This window comes from Cryptosporidium muris, genomic scaffold (genome assembly GCF_000006515.1).
Source record: "Cryptosporidium muris RN66 scf_1106632373475 genomic scaffold, whole genome shotgun sequence".
Classification (NCBI taxonomy): Eukaryota; Apicomplexa; class Conoidasida; order Eucoccidiorida; family Cryptosporidiidae; genus Cryptosporidium; species Cryptosporidium muris.
In genome coordinates, this window is record NW_002196574.1 from 637,100 (window position 1) to 660,272 (window position 23,173).

At 29.0% G+C, this 23,173-nt stretch overlaps 11 protein-coding genes across 11 annotated transcripts, besides 11 other annotated features; 6 read left to right on the top strand and 5 right to left on the bottom strand.

Annotated features, from left to right (window-relative positions):
- Window position 1: 1 nt before the first annotated feature.
- CMU_014990 (PA14 domain-containing protein) lies at window positions 2–2,149 on the bottom strand (the record flags this gene model as incomplete). Its single annotated transcript, XM_002141136.1, has 1 exon — window positions 2–2,149. The coding sequence occupies one exon, from the start codon at window positions 2,147–2,149 to the stop codon at window positions 2–4; it is 2,148 nt and encodes a 715-aa protein (XP_002141172.1).
- Window positions 2,150–2,304: 155 nt separating this feature from the next.
- Window positions 2,305–3,477, bottom strand: CMU_015000 (uncharacterized protein; the record flags this gene model as incomplete). The annotated part of the gene is made up of 1 exon (XM_002141137.1): window positions 2,305–3,477. The coding sequence occupies one exon, from the start codon at window positions 3,475–3,477 to the stop codon at window positions 2,305–2,307; it is 1,173 nt and encodes a 390-aa protein (XP_002141173.1).
- Window positions 2,365–2,390: a sequence feature (AT_rich).
- A 412-nt stretch (window positions 3,478–3,889) lies between the features above and the next one.
- Window positions 3,890–6,730, top strand: CMU_015010 (mechanosensitive ion channel family protein; the record flags this gene model as incomplete). The annotated part of the gene is made up of 1 exon (XM_002141138.1): window positions 3,890–6,730. The coding sequence occupies one exon, from the start codon at window positions 3,890–3,892 to the stop codon at window positions 6,728–6,730; it is 2,841 nt and encodes a 946-aa protein (XP_002141174.1).
- Window positions 4,298–4,321: a microsatellite.
- Window positions 6,731–6,887: 157 nt separating the features above from the next.
- Window positions 6,888–6,925: a sequence feature (AT_rich).
- An 11-nt stretch (window positions 6,926–6,936) lies between these two features.
- CMU_015020 (uncharacterized protein) lies at window positions 6,937–7,761 on the top strand (the record flags this gene model as incomplete). The annotated part of the gene is made up of 1 exon (XM_002141139.1): window positions 6,937–7,761. The coding sequence occupies one exon, from the start codon at window positions 6,937–6,939 to the stop codon at window positions 7,759–7,761; it is 825 nt and encodes a 274-aa protein (XP_002141175.1).
- A 12-nt stretch (window positions 7,762–7,773) lies between these two features.
- Window positions 7,774–7,797: a sequence feature (AT_rich).
- Window positions 7,798–7,875: 78 nt separating this feature from the next.
- Window positions 7,876–7,922: a sequence feature (AT_rich).
- Window positions 7,923–7,935: 13 nt separating this feature from the next.
- On the bottom strand, window positions 7,936–9,216 carry CMU_015030 (cyclin-dependent kinase A-1, putative; the record flags this gene model as incomplete). Its single annotated transcript, XM_002141140.1, has 2 exons — window positions 7,936–8,346; window positions 8,713–9,216. 2 exons carry the CDS (start codon window positions 9,214–9,216, stop codon window positions 7,936–7,938), a joined length of 915 nt encoding a protein of 304 aa, XP_002141176.1.
- A 156-nt stretch (window positions 9,217–9,372) lies between these two features.
- CMU_015040 (uncharacterized protein) lies at window positions 9,373–14,319 on the top strand (the record flags this gene model as incomplete). Its single annotated transcript, XM_002141141.1, has 1 exon — window positions 9,373–14,319. One exon carries the CDS (start codon window positions 9,373–9,375, stop codon window positions 14,317–14,319), a length of 4,947 nt encoding a protein of 1,648 aa, XP_002141177.1.
- Window positions 11,132–11,160: a sequence feature (AT_rich).
- A 2-nt stretch (window positions 14,320–14,321) lies between the features above and the next one.
- Window positions 14,322–14,350: a sequence feature (AT_rich).
- Window positions 14,351–14,477: 127 nt separating this feature from the next.
- CMU_015050 (uncharacterized protein) lies at window positions 14,478–15,029 on the bottom strand (the record flags this gene model as incomplete). Its single annotated transcript, XM_002141142.1, has 2 exons — window positions 14,478–14,817; window positions 14,941–15,029. The coding sequence occupies 2 exons, from the start codon at window positions 15,027–15,029 to the stop codon at window positions 14,478–14,480; spliced, it is 429 nt and encodes a 142-aa protein (XP_002141178.1).
- A 597-nt stretch (window positions 15,030–15,626) lies between these two features.
- Window positions 15,627–15,651: a sequence feature (AT_rich).
- A 626-nt stretch (window positions 15,652–16,277) lies between these two features.
- On the top strand, window positions 16,278–16,541 carry CMU_015060 (uncharacterized protein; the record flags this gene model as incomplete). Its single annotated transcript, XM_002141143.1, has 1 exon — window positions 16,278–16,541. One exon carries the CDS (start codon window positions 16,278–16,280, stop codon window positions 16,539–16,541), a length of 264 nt encoding a protein of 87 aa, XP_002141179.1.
- Window positions 16,360–16,440: a sequence feature (GA-rich).
- A 67-nt stretch (window positions 16,542–16,608) lies between the features above and the next one.
- On the top strand, window positions 16,609–17,685 carry CMU_015070 (uncharacterized protein; the record flags this gene model as incomplete). The annotated part of the gene is made up of 1 exon (XM_002141144.1): window positions 16,609–17,685. One exon carries the CDS (start codon window positions 16,609–16,611, stop codon window positions 17,683–17,685), a length of 1,077 nt encoding a protein of 358 aa, XP_002141180.1.
- Window positions 17,686–17,929: 244 nt separating this feature from the next.
- CMU_015080 (uncharacterized protein) lies at window positions 17,930–18,859 on the bottom strand (the record flags this gene model as incomplete). Its single annotated transcript, XM_002141145.1, has 1 exon — window positions 17,930–18,859. One exon carries the CDS (start codon window positions 18,857–18,859, stop codon window positions 17,930–17,932), a length of 930 nt encoding a protein of 309 aa, XP_002141181.1.
- Window positions 18,860–19,318: 459 nt separating this feature from the next.
- Window positions 19,319–21,949, top strand: CMU_015090 (ubiquitin carboxyl-terminal hydrolase family protein; the record flags this gene model as incomplete). Its single annotated transcript, XM_002141146.1, has 1 exon — window positions 19,319–21,949. The coding sequence occupies one exon, from the start codon at window positions 19,319–19,321 to the stop codon at window positions 21,947–21,949; it is 2,631 nt and encodes an 876-aa protein (XP_002141182.1).
- Window positions 19,970–19,991: a sequence feature (AT_rich).
- Window positions 21,950–22,636: 687 nt separating the features above from the next.
- Window positions 22,637–22,667: a sequence feature (AT_rich).
- The last annotated feature ends 506 nt before the right edge of the window (window positions 22,668–23,173 follow it).

Here is a 23,173-nt window from a genome sequence, read left to right on the forward strand (position 1 = left end):
TCTATTCTTTCTCTTTAGATTTCACTTGACAACTTTCCCCGTAAATTATGAATGAGCCACCTGTCTGACTTCCATCAACAAACATTTGAGAGATCTCAATTTTAAGTTCTTTACTAATTATTGGATACTGAAATGTATATCTATGTAGTTTTGGATTTGTTGAATGTGCTAAATGGAATTTCTCTTGCACAGTTGTCTCATGTGTTTCATCTATTTGTTGCTTAATGTGCATTGTCAACGATGATGGCCAGAAAGATGGATTATCAAGTGGAATATACTGGAAACTTGTGATTTTCACAGGCTGCTTAAATTTGACTAGCAAACTTTCACCAATTGTGTTTCCCTTAGAAGTCTTCCATGTACCATATGGAGTATCAGTATTTTTACCTCCAAGACCATATTCACCAGTATACTCTGAGCTCTCTGCTGAAGATGACTTCACTGATTCAATAAAATCCTTTGTACTTAAAAGTAATTCTTCTGAACACTGTAATTCTTCTTCTATTTGCTCCATATTTTGCTGGAAAAATAAAATAAATGGTTTTGAATTATCCACTTTTAATTTTACCTCACCAGCCCTTGGAATGTATACTTTTGCTACCTTCATTGTCTGTGTCTCACTAGCTTTACTATTATCCTTGCTATCAGTCTTGTATACAGATAAGACAGAATCAGTATGAACAAATTGTAATGATTCAGATGAAATAGGTAGCTTTTCAGTAACGTCAGCTGCAATAAATAATGTGCAGGGCTGATTTACATGCAGATTCATTTCATGTAAATCTGGATTTGGCAATGTTTTCAACATCTTCAAACCTTCAAAATTGCTTGGTACATCCGCAATATAATAGTTGTCGGCATTTTTGTGTGCAAGTTCACCATTCCTTAAAGTTGAAATCTCATAAAATACTGGATTCACACCAGATAGCTTGAGTGGTTGATGAGGATTACCTGTATAGAAATATGCACCTGGTATAATTTGTTCTTGAATTGTAGATGTACGCCACATCAATTTGATAGATGCCATATCTGGATTTGAGAATCTCAAATGACTACTATGGAACATTTCAACTCTAATGCGATATTTCTGACCACCAATTAACTCTTGTGCAACTGATGTAACTTTGTGTGGTCCATCATACTTAGCTTCTAACAAAATTGGAACAGGTCTTTCAGCAGTAGCATCTCCAGAAGATGGCTGTGGCATCCTATCAACTATTATTACCCTACCACCTAAAAATACTCTTGCACCGCAATCTGCTTCTATACTAAAATAATATCGTCCTGACTCAGGTGCTAGCAAGAAACCATCCCATCGCACTGAGAACTGTTGATTTGAAACTCCATCAATAGGATCTTTAGAAATATACATCATATTGATATTTCTGTCAGTTCTATAATTTCTTGGGGTTCCCTCAAATGTTGGATTATCATAATAAACACCTCTCAATCCATCAGGAAAGGGAATATCTTCATAGCCTGGGAGTAACTCGCAATTTTCTGGACGACTCAATGCCAAATCTCTATCCCTAGCAATATCCTTTTCTAATTCATCAATATTTGTCTTTATTACATCTATCTTAGTGATAGACTCCTCAATTTTATTTAGACAATGTTGACCTTTTTGAATTAAAGTTTCAATATGGTCTAAACGGCTACTTACGATAGTTTGCTGTGAACCACAGGTATTATTGTATCTTTCCAAAATATCCATTAGTCTAGCAGCTTGATTATCTAACTGCTTTGCAATATTTCCAGATTCCTTGACCTTTATTTCAAAAGCTTCACTAGCTTTTGCACGAACTAAGTCATAATTTACTATTGGTAAGCAGTAGTTCCAGTTGTTTACACCCTGAGCTGCTACTTGAGGTTCAACATAACACCACTCTCTCCCTGATGTACCATCGGGAGATCTTGCTATTGTACAATCAGTATAAGTCTGAAAGTCTTGAACAAAAACAGCTGCACATAGTCTACCATCAATAGTTCTTCTAAATTGCTGACGATACTGCGCTAATTCTTGAAGTAATTCTGATGTGGGTGCCTGTATTTCAGATTGACCCCAAGTAATATGGATAGTTAGCAGTAAACAAAAACACAACAACAACTTTTTCTTATCTAACATTTTCTCTCTTATTCCAAATAGCATTGAGTTACACCTTTGCAAATGCTATATGGGGGTAGATATCACACCGGTACACGATTGCATGCATGCATGAATCCACATAAGTTTGCTGTTACCGGCTCAAAGACTTAAAAATAAAGATACTAAGTGGTGAATTTGAAGTATTGAAAATTAAACAACTACCTAAACCTAAAAAATAAGACTACTGCACAAATTATAGTGATTGTAAGTAGGATTCCAATTAATATATATATTATTATATTTTGTTTTGAGTTTAAACTGTTACTCGCGGGTACCCACTTGTTGTACTCATCAATGTATTGGATCTGACCAGAGTAAGCCACGGGAACTCTATAAAAAGATTTTGCTGTGTTTGCTCGCCTTTTGTGAGTAGGTTGTGTTCCTTGAGTTTCTGTTTCTTCTTTTATGTTATCTTTATCTTCTTTAACTATTTCTTCAGAAATATTCTCATTCTCTTCATAATTTGGTATATCTGGAGGAGGTATCTTTAATAAGTTTTGGATTATTTGTAATTGACCATATTGGGATTCTGGCATTCTACTACAAAAAAGCCTGAGACAAAATTTCAGAACCCCTAAATCACAAATTTTGCTACTTCTACATCTAACATTAATAGAAAATTCATTTGGGTTATAAATTAAAGATCTATCTATTGGTAGTGAAAAAGATCTTGTTATAATACTGACTTCTCCAAGATTACCAGATACCTTGTAAATATATGGTTCACTCAAGTGAGTAACTGGACAGAAAGACTTTTGTCTCTGGTTTTTAAAACTAATCCCTCTGTTATTTATTTCCTCCATACTTTCCTGCAGCTCAATTTGAAATTCAATTTCATCTGGTTTACTCATCTTACGACTATTTGATACTATTATGACTTGGAATGTTATAGTAGTGTACAAATTTGATATTTGTCCAGTAGAGAAAACTTGGTATGTTTTATCATATTTAAAATTCTCCAGTTTACAGCTAGAAATATCAACTGGATCTTTTTTAATCCATTGTGTACTAATCTTATAAAAAAACTGATTTCCAACTTTGGTTCTAGTACTTGAAGATCCACTATTTAGCACCAGAAACTCGTACTGTGGTTCCTTCCAAGTGTTACATAGATTCTGATGAGACTTGAAGGAATTTAAAGGACAGTTCTTGCATATAAGCCCTAAGCCACAGGTTGTGAAGTACTTAGATTTTTTTACATTTAAACATTCAAAATCTATACATTGTTCTAAATTACTTCGCCTAGTGAAAGGATCAATTTGTGTAGGTGATCCATACAAATTCCTAATTCGTAAACTTGCAATAACAAGGAATATAAGTTTCAGGTTCATTATATATATACTGCAAGTTTTTGCACCTAAATAAAACACTAGTACGTGTGTAGTATGTGTGCAACATAATTTTACACTGAAGCTTAAACTTAAAATAATTCCTATAGTCATTAAATAGTTAAGAAAGACTTACAATTATGTTACAAGTCACTACTGCAGGAAATCTTGTAGAATTCTTGAATATACATTCTATAGTACCTCACTTTTTGTAATTAAAGTTAGTTTTCTGGGTAAATATAAGGACTAATTTTTATATATAGGAAGTGATCAGATTTATAAAGTGTTAATGTATTATTAATTGTAGTATTTAATACCCAAAATGAAACATCTAAAAAGGTTTTAGAAAATAAAAGCGCTTGCGGTATTGGGAGTATAGGTTCTAAATGTAAATATTAGAAAGATTTTAAAATAGATGACTATAATCAAGCATCAAAACTCTGATAATTCAGATATAGGAGGAGAAAAGTGGAAGAATAGATTTTCTATATTGAGGATACATGAACGTCATCCTGAAGAAGAATCAAAAGTTCACAGATTTTCCTTGAGGAGGCCACATATTAGAGATCATGGTACATATCGGAATTCTGGATCAAAAACCTTACAACATAATGCATTGATAAATCCAGGAAGAATTGCAGCCTTTTTTAATTATAAAGCAGACGAACACAATACAAATAATTTCCATATAAAGCAACAAGGTTTATCAATATTCCCACCAGGTCCAGATATGGAAGGTGACAGATATAGCCGATATATTTTTCAAAAAAGTGGTAGCGACTCATTTTTTAAACGCCCCAGCAAAGTTCTGGAAGAGAAGAAAGATGATGATGATGATGATGAGGATACTGAATCATGGTTTTGGTTTATTGCACATATTATTTTCCCAGACAAGGCTCCAGTAATATGGCTTTCATTTTTGTTCTTAGACTCCATAGTAGCAGGTTTTATGTCCTTAATATCGAATAAATCAGCCCCTAATTCAATGAAAATTGGTATATGCATATTTTTCATTGACTTTGCAAGTTACTTATGTTTTATGATTCTTAGGTTGATTATGTTTAAAAGAATATTACCATGGCTATGTCCTGAAGGAAGAATTTTTGCTGCTTTATCAGGAACTGCAGATCCAGAACTGTTATATTCTATTTGGGCAGGAGAAATTGCACTTTTATGGTATATCCAACTACCATATGATTCTCATTCAAATACGTATAGAGTTTACATGTTTTTAGGAGATCATGAAATAACAGCTTTAGCTGGTTCATTTTTAATTAGAGGTCGATTAATAGTTCTAGTGTTTGCTATCAGGAGACTTGTACTATCATTTATAATGTTTTTCTTTATGTTAGACTTTATAAGCTCAATATCAAAGTTACTCATTGGATTTTTAATGAAGTATAGATTTTTAAGACAAATTAATTGTACTTGGTCAAAATTACAACCTCATATTGTAGGTGGTTTGAGAATCCAACCAAATAGTTCTGATCCCATATTTCTGAGTGGATACTCCAAAAAATCTTCTTATTTGAAATCAAAGCCATTAAATAGAGGAGACTCTATAACACTCCCTTATTTTCTTACTGAGACAGGTATTGAACAAATTAAAAAAAAAAAATATCAAAATTGGTTAGCTGTACAATTTGTAAGACAATATTATACCTTATTTTTTGTAGAAAATCAATATGTGGAATTAAAAAATAAAAAGGATGCAAGATTATATGCAAAGAAACTTTTTAATGATATGGCAGAACATTCAAATGAAATTCTTATTTTTATGGGTAAATGGAAGGCCAAAAAGATAGAAAAAATTATAGAACCTAAAATGTGTGGTGAGGAAATAGAGCATAAAGATTTGTCGAAATTCATCGAAGTACCATCATTTACTGAATCATATGATAATATTTCTCAATTATCTTCTTTAAGTGAAAACTCTCAAATTATTCGGGAGAAAAGCAACCTTGTAGATATATCATTAGAAAAAGTCGATACTACAGAATTTCCCCAGGACTTGCAAAGGTTCAACACGTCATATCCAGTTCCAGAACCACCTATGGCTGACCGCAGAGATGTCCAAGAACCATTTGATAAATATAAAATACCAATAATATTTCCAACTGAATTAGCTCCTGATGGCACTACGGATTTCTTTGCTAAAAGTAAAATCAAGCCACCAATAGTAGCGAGCAAAAGTTTAGATGTTATAGGAACGACAACTAAAAAATTTCCCAATAGAATAAACGAAAATTTTCCTACTAATTTACATGAATATCCTAGTAATATAAGAACACAAAATATTGATATATTTCATGATGATGAAAAAGAACCTTTAGAACTGAACTATGATGTTCTCAAAGTTCTCTATGGGGATTCAATAGATAATATCCTAAAACGTATAGATCCATCTGGAAGAAAAAGTTACAATGAAGATGACTGGGTAAGACTAGTAGTGTCTATGTATGAAACTAGAAAAAAGATGATTAATACTCTTGAGTCTCAGGAGGGAATTGCAAGAGTATTCCAGCGAATGGTTTCGATTGTATTATTCTTCTTTTCATTTATTTTTATACTTATAATATTGGGGGTCAATGTAAACACTCTTGTTATTTCTGGAGCTGCTATCATATCCTCTTTATCTGTGGCCTTGAACCGTCTTTATAGCAACTTTATTAGTTCCGTTATTTTTGTGGTTTTTGAGAATCCCTATAATCAAGGAGATCGTGTCAGGATTAATGGAAGTCAAGTTATGACAGTACGTAAGATTGGTACATTCTGTACCACATTCTCCAATAAACAATCTACACCTGTCATGTATCCTCATTCTTGGTTAACAGATCAAAATATTGCAAATGAAAGTCGTTCAGTACAAAGTAGTGACTTTATTACCTTCTACATATCAGATTCAACAAGTCCTTTTGTATTTGATGCATTTATTACTATTATAAAACAGTATGCAGATGATAGGCCTCTTCAATTTACAAAAAATTCTATTTGGGTATATATCTGCTCTGTACAACCTGGACATTATATTGAAACACGTATCTCATTTTGTAATTTAAACCCAGCTTATGAATGGGATAAATTATTAGAGATAAGGACTCCATTTTATCTTTTTATATTGCACACAATGAGACAACTTGGAATCGAATACTTCCTACCTGAGAGCCGTGTTATATATTCTTCATGGGAAGAAAGGTTTAAAGGAAGAAATCAAGGCATAGATTTTTCTCGTACAATTAGAAGTCACAAATTTTAGTGTTATTTCATGAAAATATGGTTTCAAGTTCCTCAATATCCAATAATTATTACATTCTGCATATGGTCCTTGTGTGCATATTTGCGGCGCCTATACTTACAATCCTTAAAGAGTAGTACTAAAACTAACTTTAAGACTTGTTATATTTAATTTGCAGTATTTAATAAATATATATATAGTAAATATTCTAATTAACTTAGGGAGTAATGTCAACAACAAATCCTACTGATATTACAACCCAGTGGGAGGATCAACTTGTAAAGCGTGGAATATGGCAACCACGTAGTTGTGAAATTAAAAATGAAGAAATATATGAACATAATATTAATGAATTGAGTAAGCTTTCTGCTTTTGATGTAGTGAATATAGAGCAAATTGGTGAATCTACAAGTTATGATGATGAAGAAATTGATAGAGAATTACAACTAATTAGAGAAAGACGTCTAGCTTCACTTAAAAAAAAAGCAATGGAAAATAACAGATTTGGGGAGTTATACTTTATTACGAAATGTGACTTTGTAAAAGAAGTGTCAGAAGCATCAAAATATGGAATATATGTAGTACTTCACTTGTATACCGAATATATAGAAGATTGCTTATTAGTAAATAAAATATTAAGTGAAGTTATTGCACCGAAATACAGTTCAATTAAATTTGTGAAAGGTATATCTACTAATATTATTCCAAATTATCCTGACAAATCTCTCCCAACAATAATAATTTATAGAAATGGTACAAAAATTACCCAAATAGTAGGAAGTAGTAAATTAAAAGATGAAAGTTCAAGAATAACCCCTAATTCAATATGTAAAGTATTGGAAGCTAATAGTGTTTTCAAAGGTGATGATGATATTAAAGATCAAACAAATGAAGATGATTATGGAAGAAAATCATTATTTATAGCCGATTATAGATTCAAGAATAAAAGAGACATAAACAGTGATAAAGATGAATTAGACAACTCAAAGTGCTATAGCTCAATGGAACTTAATAAGCTCCACGATAAAGTTAAGTATGTATTAAATCAGTGAAGTGTTATTGTGAATTAAAATTTATATTAAATTTTAGGGACCTAAATGGACTAAAAGTGGAAAATATTCATTATTATCTTCCTACATATTATAGATAATATTGAAGTTTTCCTCAAATAATATATTGATATTAAGAATACTTTATATATATATTTAATATTGAAAGTTTACCTGTTAATATTCATCTTCAAAAAAAAATAAATTATGTCTAAGAGCTTGTTTTGTATTAGTCCTTCTATTTGGACATGGGTTAAGAAGTTTTATTAGTAAATCTAAAACTTTATTTTTCAGTTCAGGGGATAATTTATCTTGAAATTCAAGATTCCAATTCACTTTATATTGTGGAAATATGACACCAGTTCTTATACATGGTAACGAATTAAAATTTTCAAATAAAGAATTATTTGGTGTTCCAGTAACTTGAAATATTTTTAATAGTTGGTCAATTTCCGAATTACCCTGAAAAAGTGGCTTACCTAATAATAACTCTCCAAATATGCAACCAATAGACCATATATCAGACGATTTTGTATAATTGAAATCCCCTAGTAATATTTCAGGACTTCTATACCATAGTGTTGTAGCCTAAATAAAATATAGGATTCACTTATTAATTAAAGGAAAACAAACAAGTTAAGATAAAGTTAGACTTAAAAACAAGAATCTTAAAATATGCAATATTAATTCAATAGTTTAATTGTTAACTTCTGTCTAGAATTGTAATTAAGCTTTAATTAAAATTCCCAAATTTAACTTTTATTTTAGAAATGAAGTTCGCAATTATATTAAAAGTACTTACATATTAAGATTCTCATTTAGAAGTTTTCATCCTCAGATTCGCCTTTTTTCAAGCATTTTAAAATGACTTAAAATTAATGTTAAGTCATTTCCTCCATGTTTCAAGTTTCTAAATATATCATTGGATGATCAAACATTATAGATATATCTTACCCTAAAATATTCACAGCTATCTAACCAATTAATTTTCCTTGCCATCCCAAAGTCACATATTTTAATATTATTGTATTTATCAATCAGAATATTCATAGGTTTTAGATCACAGTGGACAATATCCTTATTATGAAGATATTCAACCCCTTTTAATATTTGATATATTATTTTGATTTTTTCTTCAATACTTAATTGATACGATTTATTTATCAATACTTCTAATGTAAAAGGAACATATTCCAACACCATATAAACCATATTTGTATTCTTATCTCTAATAACTCCCTCTAGTTCTATTATATATTTATTTCTAATACTTGAAAGTATCTTGATTTCATTCTCCAAGTAAACTTTACCATCTTGTCTAAAATTTATTTCTTGATTTGGAACCTTCAAGGCATATAATTTATCTTTAGTACCGTCCTTAATTTGAAAAATTGTACTATATATCCCACTATATATCTTCCCCAGTATGTCAAATTTCTTTATATTAATCCATTTCATGCAATTAAAGATTTAAACCTAGAACTTTCATGTCTCTCTCCTAAATATCAAAATACCTCTAGTTCCGCTTGTCCATAGTGGGAACCTAAATTATACTGGCATATACCTTATAGCGGTTTTTTACTACTTATACCAGTTAAAATACAGCGGTATTTTATGAAAAATGGTCATGAAACTGAAATAGCACAGGTCAGACTAAGACACAATTTATTTTCTTTATATGAGAAGTTCATGTGCAGTGATATTTTGAAAATAGAATGTCGCAGAGACTTAACTTTATTGATATCTCCTGAAAAAGCTATAAAAGATGCAGAGGATGGAAGGTTGGCTATTTGGCTATATGAATGGTATGAATCAAAAGGAAGAAAAGTACCCTTAGATAAAGGGGTGAAATATTCTCATAATGAAATACCACTTGAAGAATTAGAATTTTTGAGATTTATACTTGGTAATTTACCTGATGATTATATAATGCCACAATATTTTGCTAATTTATGGTATGGCTATATATTTCCTAATATTAAACTGGATACCTCAGAAGAATATTTAAATACATGGATACATATCATGAGGGTAATGGGGAAGAAATATGTTAAGTTATTTTCTCAAGATACTGAAGGTTTTATTAATCTTACTTGCCAAGTCATAGAATCCCAAAGAAATAATAGATATAACTTAGTTTTAGTTATGATCCAAATATGTTATAGGATTTTATCGAGATTTCTACAGCCTAGGAATAGTTTTAATTTAATTGTCAAATATCTTTGGAAACCATTATCTACTCTTTTCGTAGAGAGATGGAGTACACAAGATAATGAAATACTTAAAAAAAGAATTCTGGATATATTTCGTCTTACCTTGAGTGAAAATCACATTAATCATTTCTTAATTATACTAAAGAATCAAGCAATAGGCAGAAGAGTAGATACAAAATTAGAAAGTACAAAGAATTATACATTTGAATTATACCAGTGCTTATTTGACAACAAGGGATCAAGCTATCACTTAATATTCCACTTTATGAAATGGATACACGAGACAAGATGTCATAATTATTTTAAAATGGAAAATAAGACTTCAAATAATGGTCCAAATAACTCACCTGAGTATTTATTATTCCATTTATTTATAAGTGAAGTTATTAGTAATGACAATGTATTTTTAAGAAATACTGAGTATATCTGTCAATGCTTTGATTTCTTAGTCTCAAATAATATCTTTATTATAAGAAAAGGTATAGACAATAATGAAAATATTCAGTATCACACATATCAATCTTTGTGTAAAACATTGGACTATTTAGTAAGCAAGAGCCTTACTAATAAGTATATATGGAAGTGTATTGAATTATGTATTATTGTAGATCCAGTAGAATGTTTGCCTTTTTTACGAAGTATACTTGCAACAGATGATGTGTATAAGTTGGAAGCATCTATTGAAGACGATATTTTAGAGATAGTGATGTCTCTCATTACAGGATCAAAATTTGATAACACTTCAAATCAAATTAATTACTCTGTAGATATTTGTATTGCAAGATATATAGAAACATTTACAAATTTAAGGGATTTTACAACTTTACTAAAAGAAATTGCGCACATCTTATTGTCAAATGAGCAAACTTTAACTAAAGATGGTTCAAATTTATATATTAAAAGGAAGCTTTTTCTTAAAAAATCTTGCCTCGAATCAGTTATTAGAGATATCTCACTATCAAGTCTACCTGCTCAAATTCCCACGATTTTAAATGACTTTTTGGATACATTAATGGGTATGTCAATTAAAGAATTTGAAGATGAGCAATATATGGAAGATAAAATATTGAATTTAACCATTTTGTCAATATGGCTTGGGATACTACTAATAAATATAAACTTTAACGAAGCACTGACAGTTCCCATTATGGAAGTTGTACTTAAAATAAATAATGTAAAAAATAAAAATGTAATCTCAAGTGAAAAAAAATCATCCTTGGATATTATTGGGGATATAGTACTCACTTTAGGTATAATTCACATTTGCAGAAAATTACTATCCTGGCAAGTAGATGAAGAACCGGAAATTCAACAAATTATTTATAAAAATTTGAATATCTTATACAACTATAGATATGGTTTTAATAATAAAAGTAGCACCTGTTTAGATGTGCTAACACTAATTTCACTCGTTAATTGTAGTACTTTGCAAGAATTCAATAAGTATTTTGATGTCAAAAATTTAATAAATTGTATATTTAGGTATTATAAAAAGCTGGCAAATGATGAAAAATTAGCTCTCAATTATGAAAATTCGAAGTTTATTTTATCTCAGTATATCCTTGGTGGTTTTAGTATAATAAATACAATAAATCCCTTAATTATAAGTGATATGTTAAATAGTAGTAGTTCTAAAGTCAGTGTATTTCTTATGTCTACTCTTGAATACATTATATTTACTCAAGATAGTGATAATACAAAAACTTATATGGAAATTCCATCATTAGCTTTGCCACTTCTGAGGATAACTCTCGAATTATGTAAAAATATTCTAGTTAATATTATATATAAAGTCAATAAAGAAACTTTAAAAGAGGTAGTTAAAAAAAAAAGGCGAATATCACCTATAAATAGGGATAAAGATATTTTAAGATTGTGTCTATTACTAAAATTCTGGAATAAGAAAGAATCTATTCAATTTTTTGTTAGCTCATCATGGTACTTGGGAAATGACATAGATAAAATGGCACATATAGCCTTCCAACTATACTGGATATTTTTAAACAGAGTCTTCTGGGACCTGGAGCTCAATTCAGAGGAGAAATATGGAAATTTTGAGTGGCTTAACTTGATAATTCATGGTGTATATTCTTGGATAGATGATAATACAGAGATATCTAAAAAATTTACATATTATTTGCAGGAAAGACTATTCAATACAAATATAGAAGAAAACAATAAACTTCTTCTTAAATACCTTCAAATAATTGCCACAAATGATGAATATTTTAAATTTGGTACTAAAAAAATAATGATAAATATACTTAGGTTAGTTATCTGTCATGAACTTGATGAAGATGATAAAATAATACATAAATTATCCTATTTACTAAAACACCTAAATTATTTGGGATGGTGGTGGTGGGTTGAACAAAATGGATTTTTTACTATAAAATGTTATGATTTAGAAAACTCTAACTGGTATTGCCAGATTTATTTATGTATTGAAATTTTTCAAGTAGGACATATTGGACCACAAGTATTTATGGAAAATTTAAAGAATCAAGTATCAAAATCTTCTATAATAAATAATCAATCACCTCTTCTGTATTCGTTAGAAGTATTACAAAACACACTTTTTAATATTGCTAAATTAGGATCTAATAGTTTATTCCAATCAAATATTTGTATAGAACATAATCTGATGCTATGTAAGTTATTTATATTACTAAACCCTAATATATTAATATTGGATCTGGAAGACAATGGAGGATCAAATTTTGAAGAGTGTAAAATTTCCAGTATTAATAATAATATTCTGACTAAATTAAAAAGAGCGAAATCTATTATTATAATTACTCTAGATATACTACATTTAATAGATAATATACTTCTACAAGCTTTCGTTCAAGGGGATCTCAGAAAGAAATTATTGATGGCTCTAGATACTTTTATTCTTCTTTTGAGTATTATTGTAGAAATTCCATCTCAAGTAGTTAAGCTTACAAAACAACAAAATAAATCAGAAAATAATACTAAAGAAACAAATTGTGACTTGAGTACAACTTTTTATAACCAGGCACAAGAAATATTTATAAATGTTTTAAATGCTGGCTTTGTTATTTGTAAAGTGAATCTTAGATTTGGAATTTTTGATAATTCTGAAATAGAAGCTGATAAAATAATTCAGTGGATAAAATATATAAGTCATTGTATATTGGAGGGAAGCTCAATAAATGATACTCATTTTGAGGATTCTGTAGAGTTTAATAGACAAATGATGCTTTATGACATTTTTTATAAATTAACAAGAAATGCTCCTGCTAAATTTACTCTAGATGGATTAAATTGTCACTATCTGAGTGGAGTTCTTTGGGATTACCGAACAACAGTAAAAACACTGCAGCATAATGCTGTAAATAATTGCAATTTTTTTTGGGAATATTTAACAGGTATTGATATTTTTTGGAATATATTTAGACATAAAAGTCAAGTATATCGTTGGTTATCACCATGTTTAAAGGACAATATATATGTAAAACTTGGAAATGGTGGTCCATCACATAGACTTTATTTTTATATAAATGCAATTTCATGGAAAATTATATCTATATTAAGCATACTCAATTTATTTCCTCCACTCACTGTGCCATTTATTATTGTCAGAATATCAAATATTGTTTCAGTTTTGTATGCCTCTTCAATTAAATGCCATATAATGGATAAAGAACACAACTCATATACAATAGCTCAGGTATTACCTGCTTCACATTTAGTACTTTCAACAAGTATTAATGTATCACGTGCTTTGAATAATTTAAATTATGGTGAAGATGCCCCAAAAATACTGTCTGATATATCACCTTATTCTTGGTATTGTTTATTTGACTGCATATCGATATCAGCATATTTACCTTTATACAATTTATTAAATCCACTATGGGACCAATCTAGTAGAAAATATAACTTTGGTAAAAGAGTTACGAGTCATATAGATGTTTGGATATCCCAATTTCATTTAATTGAGGAATCTTTGAAATCTCTACTTTTGTTGGGAGATACAATTAATAAAACTAAACATGGAGATAGACCGTATGAACAACATATAAAAAGGATAAGTAGATTATATCCTCTAATAGCCTCACAATATACAAAAAATAAAGTCCAAAGGTATTCTACATCCTTAATAGTGGATCTCATTGATTATTTACATGCTCTAGAAAAAAAAGATGTTACAGATAAATTATCAGGAGACTACCAACTCATATCAAATATAATTAGAAAATCTTGTATACAGCCAATACTGGAAATAATTGATGATCATACAAAGCAAAGTTTATATTCAATTCTCAAAGAGGAGCAGAGGAGTACATTCAAATATATTTCTAGAAATTTAGAGTGTAACTAAGCATAATAAAAAATAATTATTTCAAAAATATGTTAGTCCCCTTAACTTTGAAGTATATAAATATAGAGACAACTAATGTACAAATATATATATATAATCTAATCAATTAATATTACGAACTTGTATCATAAATAAAACTTTATTTCTAAAATGATTTCTTAATTTGATTCGTTACTTATTTCCTCAGGCATATCCTCTTTACTAATAAATTGTTTCAGTTCATTCCAAAATTTTATTCTTTCATCTCCAATTAGTGATCCATCCAATTTAGGATCTATGTTATCTCTAGTTTTTGAGTTACATAGTGAAAATACTTCATTATCATGACATTCAGGAAATCCATGAATATCCCGGACATTAATCTGGTTGATATAGCAAAAAATTATTAAGTTTATTGAATAATCAATAATAAAAATCAAGTAACGTACTGGTGGTCCACGCTGAAGTAGAGCTCGTTGTTCCTTTAAACACTTTGTATTTTTAATAGATTCACAGTACCTATAAAATTGATTTTTCTTTAAAATTTCTATGCACCCTAAGCAGAATCTGCAGTATTTTAGATATTAAATCTTTTATTAAACAAGACACGGAGATATTGCGAAGAAGATATTTATAACTTACTTGGATAAATACCAAGAAGAATTCTCATAAACCTGATATTCAACACTATTACTATCATCTAGATTGGAATAACAAATTAGGCATTCCATTAATGTGATACTTAGGAAATGAGAGAACTTATCACTCGGAATTACCAAGATGTAAATCCGTTAACAGCGCTTAAATACCAGCTTGTTTGAAGTAATTAATACTTTCCGATAAATTGAGATTTATATATTTAAAGGTATTTACAATTACTTTGATCTTTAAAATATTATAAAATAGTAATTTGCAGAATTATATCAAAATTTAGGTAGCTTATTATATTCATACTCATTTCTAATTCTTTTTTTTTTTTGAGAAATTGAGTCTCTTATTGATGTATCTTTTAACTACTATATTTTTTACTAATGACTATTTGGTTCTATAAAGTACTTCCATACAAGTATTAATTTGTATTATAAATAGGGTTTTTACATTTACTTGAAATAGAAATAAATAGCTAGAGTTAAAAAAAAGAAGTAGAAGAAAGTAAAGATAATTTAAATATTTGTTATTCAGAATTTATTCTGAGAAAATCTATTATGTATTATTTATAGTATAACTAGAGTATATAGTCTGGATATATAATATTGGCAAATCATTGTACCTCTGGGTTAGGATGGATAACATACTCAATAATTTATGTAAGATTAGAAGCAAAGTTCAATTTTTATATATAATTAAATATTACTTCTTCAGCATAACTTTTTTTTTTTTAGAGGAAAAAAAGTTAAAATAAGCTACTAAAAAAGTAGAAAATATAGCTTTTGAGTAATTAGTTATTTAGTGATAGTAATTAAGAGATATTTATATAATAAAAGACCTGTAGATCGTTTCTAGAGTTTAAGTTACAGGTAAATTACTTTAATGGCAGGTTATAAGGTTAATGACCGCAAATATAGGGTAATTGATAGGACAATAGATTAGAAATACATAGTTGATTAGTATTGTATCACTATGTATGATCAGTTAGAGTATAAAGTCGTTTAAATATTAAATCTGGATTTTAAAATATCTATTTAGGCCTTAATTATCAACAATAAAATTACTAAAAAAAACTTTGTATCTCTATTTATAATGCATTTATTTTTCCATAGTGTAAATTTGGAAACTTGAGACAAATAATATTAGCTTAGATTTTTAAAGGTAGACTACTGAAAAAAAGTTGAAAATATTATTTGCCATCTCAAATATTTTTAGATTAAGCGTTATAAATCAGGCGGTTATATGACGTGGATTGCCGATACTTCATAATTGATGAAAAGCAATATCTCCTTCTCCTAGAGTTGTTACTTACCATATTGGAGTATAATCTAATGAATAATAAACTAAATGAGAGGAGAAAAAAAAGTAATCCCTTCCAAGCAGCTTTAAAGGAAGCATATAAACTCAAAATGGAGAAAGAAGAAAGGGAAAATAAAATAAGGGAAGTAAAGAGAGAAAAGAAGAGGAAGCTTGAAGAGAGGCACAAAAGAAAGATAATATTGTGTAAGAGAACTAGTAAAGGACAACCTATTTTGGGGGGAACAATAAAATTGATCCTTAATCAACTGGAAGCGGAGAAGAAGAATCGCGAATAAGGGTTAGGGATTTTAAAGTTGTCAATTTTTGACAACTTTGTGTTTAAGGTCAATTAGTTAATTATTAATGATCATGCAAAAGATAATCCTTTGGTTCCTGTTATTTAATGTAATAGTTGGTTTGGTTGAATCAAAATATGATCAAAATGAAAAATATAAATCATCCAATAGATGTTCAAAACATAACAGAAGTGTTAGAGATAGTACTTATAAAAATGACACTAAATGCAGTAGAAGTAAGGAGTTAAAAGTATCTGAGGATAATGAAAAAAGAATATTGGGAAGTGAAGAATTGAAGTATAATAGTAATATATTTGAAGCGAGTAATATCGACTCTTTTAAATATCCAAATAGAGATTATAAATTTAAAATAGGAGCAAATTCTGAATACATCAGATCAATAACTTCATTGTATACTATAGAAGATGATATTCATTTTGAAAATGGTGAATTCACTGACTATTCAATCGATTTTGATCTTGTATATCCTGAACATGCAGGAGCTGTTCATAAAATTACAGTAGCTAAAGACTTATTGTCAATATCACTTCAAAAGACACCTAATAAATTAGAGAATTCTACGGACATTTCTGGTTATAACTCCTCAAATCAACAAGATATTCAAGATAGATTATCAGAAAATTTAACTAAATTACAGGAGTTTTCAAAATTTCATCCTATCAAGCAGGATAAAAGTCGAAATATCCTCAGATCTAATGGATATTTAGAGAATTCTAGCATTAGTGAGTTAAATCAATTACCTGGGGAAACAGAAGTTCCGATAATATTGAAGAAAAAAAAAAGATCTCAGCTTATAGAGATAGATAATATTCCCACCAAGATTTTACAAGTTTCTAATTATACAGAGGATTTAATGAAATCCCAAATAGTTGAGAGCAATCATTCATCTGAAATATCAGGGAGATTTGAATATCCAATTAAATATAAAACTCTGAATGAAGTTCAAGAGTTTATCCCCAATATACACTATAATAAATCCGATCTATTAGATCATAATAATGGATCAGAATCCTCAAAACCTAAATCTCCATATATTATGTCTTTGGCCACATCTAGTGTGCTTATACTTATCACTGCTTTGGCCCTAGTATCAATTCTTGCTATATATTCATTTCAGCACTGATCTTGATTCTCATTATGCAGATTCAGACTTTAATAATTTGCTAGTAATAAATATTAAGTAATGAATAGACCATATTTGGTAGTTTAAAATTACTTTACTATTGAAGTTATATTATTGGTTTTGGATATATAGTTATATAAGGGAATAGTTCTTTTTCTTTTTTTTTTGAAAATCCCCTTCTACAATGCATTATCTATTTATCTACATGTATTGAAGAAATTGTTTATATCTTCTTCCTGATTATCTAGCTCTCAGATGCAGGTTTCACATGAAGTATTGTATTCATCACAATTGGATTTTGGTCAATAAAGAATTTGACACTATTATATTTAATAAAATTCTTCTTTTTCTCCAAATTATCTATATATCTATTTCTCCTATTGTATGGTATAGATCTTAAATAATTTTGGTGATTCAAATTTTTTTTAATGTTGGGATTAGGTTTACTTAATACTTTGTTAGGGTATTTGCAAGTTTTTGATCTCTGTGTAAGCTCCCCTCTTACATTAAATTTGTGCTTTGCAACTGTACCTCCTGACTGCCTATACAAATGAATATATTTATCTTCAAATTTTATTTTCCCTGGTGATTGCATTTCTGTGGGTTTAATACAAGATATAAAAATAGTATTATCTTGGAGTTTAATCCCTTGTTTACTACATTCTGATGTATTTTTATGTCGAGAGTTATCTATTTGAATTATATCTTCCCATGTATAATGGTTTCCAGAGTTATATAATTCAGAAGATATTTTAACTTCAGTTGGTTTTAGTATAGTGGAAGATCCAACATGTGTCATATTACCCTCAGATTTTGTGTTCGTATTTTCAAATATATTCTCCTGAGTTTGATTTATAGATATATCTGACAATTTAGGATCCATATTACTTAGTTTAATATTTTCAGCACTAATTGATTTAGTTATGTTGGATATTTCGTTTAAGTCTTGGGTATGCTTTGATAATATAACAGGCTTCAATAATGATAGCATATCTATGAAAGTAGCAATATTTGAATCTTCATCAGACTGTATAATTAAACCAACAGTTGAGCCCTCCGAGATGGAGTCAGTTTCAGTAGCTAAACAGCTTAATCTTATTAATAGGATTGCACTAAGAAGTAACCAAAATAGTCTTCTGCAGGCCTTCACAAGCTTACTTACAGTATATAACATGCAAATATCTGTTTAATTCTATATAAATTTTCAATCGCACTGATCTTAGGTGTAGCTAGATAGCATTTCTGAGTCAAGCTAGTATGATCTCCTACCTAGTTAACTCCTAATATTCACCAGCGGTACACGATGTCCCTATAATACCGCTTTTAATAGCAACTTGTTATAAGCGCGTTTTTTTTTTTTTTTTGATATTTTAGGACTTAAGAGTGAAGGAATTTTATGATAAAGAATATTGGAATAATATTCATTTGATGAACATATGATGCATCCATACTAACACTGTAGTTTTACTGGTTTTTAAGTTATTTATGATGATTTGATTAGTCAAATGCGGAAATATAAGAGCCTTAAGATTATACAATATATTTAGGGATAAAAAAAAGGGAACTACCAATTGATCATATTATAATATTGTTTATACAGTCTATTTAATCTTACTATAAATCTTTAATAATCATGAATATTGCTAATTATTGGTATAACAGTTTAGATTATGATGAGATATCATTGCATATAGACAAACTAGATCACTCTTCAAAATATAACAACGAACAATATGAAGCATCTCCGAAATTTCCATGTAAAATATTTAGCGATAATGACTCATTTGAGTCACCAATAAGCCCATGTTCTACAAATTCCAGTAATGAAAGTGAAACTTTGTTTAAGTCAGAGAAGTATGAAACACTTGACATTGAGGAGATACAAGAAATATATGATAAAGACATTGACAATAATAATACTAATGTTGGTAAGTTTAATATGTCTAAATACAAGGATATATCGCCTATAGAAAAGCTAGAATGTAGTGATAACAATATATTGCTAAAAACTGAACTTTTCGATTTATTGAAAAGTGACGAATTGAATCTCAAAATTTTGAGATTAAAAGCTTTTAAATACCCAAATATATTGCTCCAGACATTATTTTCTCTTCCACAAGATAGACTAGTCAGAACCTTATTTAATAAGAGTAATATTGAAGATCTTGATACTTGTTTACCTCCAATATGTATATTTTACTCAAATATGTTTACTTTACAAAACTATGATACGGACATGTGTAAAGGTTATGGTTTGGATAACTTTTGGTCTTTTTTTAATGAGTTATTAATATATATAAAAAAATCATATGGACTGTCTCACATAGAGCAAGTTCCACCAATACCAATTCGCACCTGGATAATAGATTGTTGGAATATTCACAATTTTCCAATAATTTTAGGATCAAACTCTCAACATATTAAATTGAAACTGAAAATTATTAGGATTTTATTATTTTGGTTTCTACAAAAAAATTTGGGGGATAAACAGGTCGCACAAATTGAAGACATGATTTTAAGACTTACTTTATTGTTTGATACAAAAAATTATCTCAAGGGTTCCATAATCTTCACTTTTCATCTTCTTAATATAATTTCAGAATCTATAAATAATAACAATTTATGCCTATACTTTGAGAGAGGATTTCAAATTTTAACTTGTTTGAAGAACTACAGAATTGAATTGTTCCGTTATATGCTTAAACTCTTAACCATTAAGAGCTCACTAGGAGATGGGGCTGATGAATCTACATTATGTGGTACATCTCAATATGTAAATATAGAAAAAATACTATTGAATCTGTTTATTTTATTTCATCTATTTGGTCCAATATTTGAACTTGAATATCAAAGGATACTCGTTGAATTAGCAACAGTAATATCTACTGAAAATAGACCAAATATTACAGGAAAACTAGTTTTATATTTGATATTTTCTATACAGGATAATTCCTGTTGGAATCTACCAACTCTTCAGGTACTATATTGGATTTTAAAAGAATTAATATACAAAATAGATTTTGAATATCTTACTAAATTATGTAAATATGTTGAAAAGCTTATAATTCTCTTCACAAATGGTATCATACCTTATGAGTCATCTAATGAAGCTCCGAAATGTCTCTCTATATTATATATATTACTTGGAGACTTAACAGCATACAAGTTTGCTTCTAAAACACAAATAAGAAAAGATCCGCACTACTCAACCATATATAAAAGTGATTATTTCTCTCATAAAAGTACTGATAAAGAAATATATACTAAATATATCGATTCAAATTATTGTAAATGGCTATATTTTTCTAGTGAGAAAGTTGTTGGAATTGTAAATATTGGAAATACTTGTTATATGAACTCTGTACTGCAGTGCTTGAGATTTAGCTCATCATTTTTCTATTGGCTCTACCATCAGAAATCCTACAATTCTTCTCTCCTCTCAAAATCTCTTTATCAGACAATTTATAAAATGGTAAGACCCTTTAATAATCAACAACCTGCTATTTTTCCAGACAGAGATTTGATTCGAGAGATTTCCACTGTATTTCCTTTAGGGGTTCAACACGATGCTTCTGAATTTCTCAGATTTTTATTATCAAACATTAGTTCAACATGTCCCAGCTTCAATATGACTACAAGGCATTTTTTACAATGTTGCTCATGCAAAAATACTACTGAACAAGTCCAAAATTCATTATCAATTCTAGAACTATCAGTCTCAGGAAATAATTACAAAGTCCTGAATGGACTTCAATCTAGCCAGATATCTCTTTCTTCTATATTGGTGGATTATTTTTCATTAGAAGTATTAGATGGGCCAAAATCATATCACTGTTCAAAGTGTAACTGTGAAACACAAGCCAGAAAATGGTCAAGCCTTGAAAAACCTTGTCCATATCTTATACTAATTTTGAATAATTATACTTGGAATACAAGTATTAAGAGGGGAGTTAAGAATAAAATTAGAATTCAGATTGAAGAAGTATTTAATTTTCAAAACTATTGTTATTCAATACATGGTCTTATTTTTCATAATGGGAACTCTATAGACTCAGGTCATTACTACTGTACAGTTCGGAGTAACAATATACTCACACTCAAAGATATTGATAAAGAACCAAATTCATACATCAGTAATATATACCAATTATATTCAAAATGGTACAAATGTGATGATGAGTTTGTCAGCATTATAAACTCCGATGAGTTATTTCATAATACTAGTAATAATCCTTATATAATATTTGCTACTTACATAGAATAACTTAAATATTTTAATTATCCTGGAGAATTCTTTATATTTAAATCTTTTAGTTTTTATATATTTAGTACCTACAATGCATAACTTTCATGTGAATTCATTGAACTCTCAATACTAAGTTTCATTTTAGAAACTAGTCTACTGTCTTTGTAATAATGTTTTGTAAAGTACTAATAAGATAAACTTTTAGAACAATAATCTGTGTAACTTTAAATTAATATAAGATAGCACATGAGAGCACTGAGGTATTGTTGAGATCAAACTTAGATTTAGTCTTGCAATATATATTTTTACTTATCTTATTACCTTTAATCCAATATTTATTATGATTAAGTATACTATATAATATAACTTTTTATTGTCAGCCATTATTATTTAGTTCTATGTAGGGGGTATGAATAAAATTTGATAGAAGATGACATAGCAAATTCAATGTTATGTTATAGTTTCTAGATTCTACTTATAAGATCGAGACATCTACTAAAAATCTTTATTCTTACTAAAAAGTTTACTAAGTAAATTAGTATACTACAAGATACTTGATATGGTGCTAAAAGAAGGAGTTATAGTAATTATCTGCACTTTAGTGCAGCAAATCTATTAATTAAAGTCTAATACCCAGTCAAAATATTCGAGATATTTTAGTAACGTTATTAATATTTATAGTGGATGAAAGTTTATACTCTTGAGAATAAAATATATTTTAAATTATATTATATTTCAAAGTACTTTAGAGTTTAGAAACTTTAAAGTATTAATTTTTTACGTCGCGCACAAAGTACATTTGCACACTAATATTTTTTTTATATTCAGCAACTCTATAGCTATCTATATCAGTAACTTAAAGTGATATCTTAGTAAAATACAGGTTATAAAGTTTAATTAAAAGATATATCAGCAAAATTAAGTTTATTATCATGGATACTTATCATATTATTGCTATTAGAGATACTACTCTGGAGAGACACGACAACAGTTACATGCTCAGAGTAGGTATGTAGAGCTCCAGAACGCGATGTTCCTAGGTTGGAAGTATCGAGAATAATGCAAGGCATGCAAAGACATTACGTGGTGCGATGGGATGCAATGAATTAAAAGCTGCATAGGTTTTATTTAGTAGGGAGCAGAATATTTTGGGTTGTTTACCCTTTAGATTGTTTTCAAAGCTATAGTCTCAAGTATACTTTCTTTTCCTCCTCCAGCAAGAACTAAAGGCAAGTTTTGTCA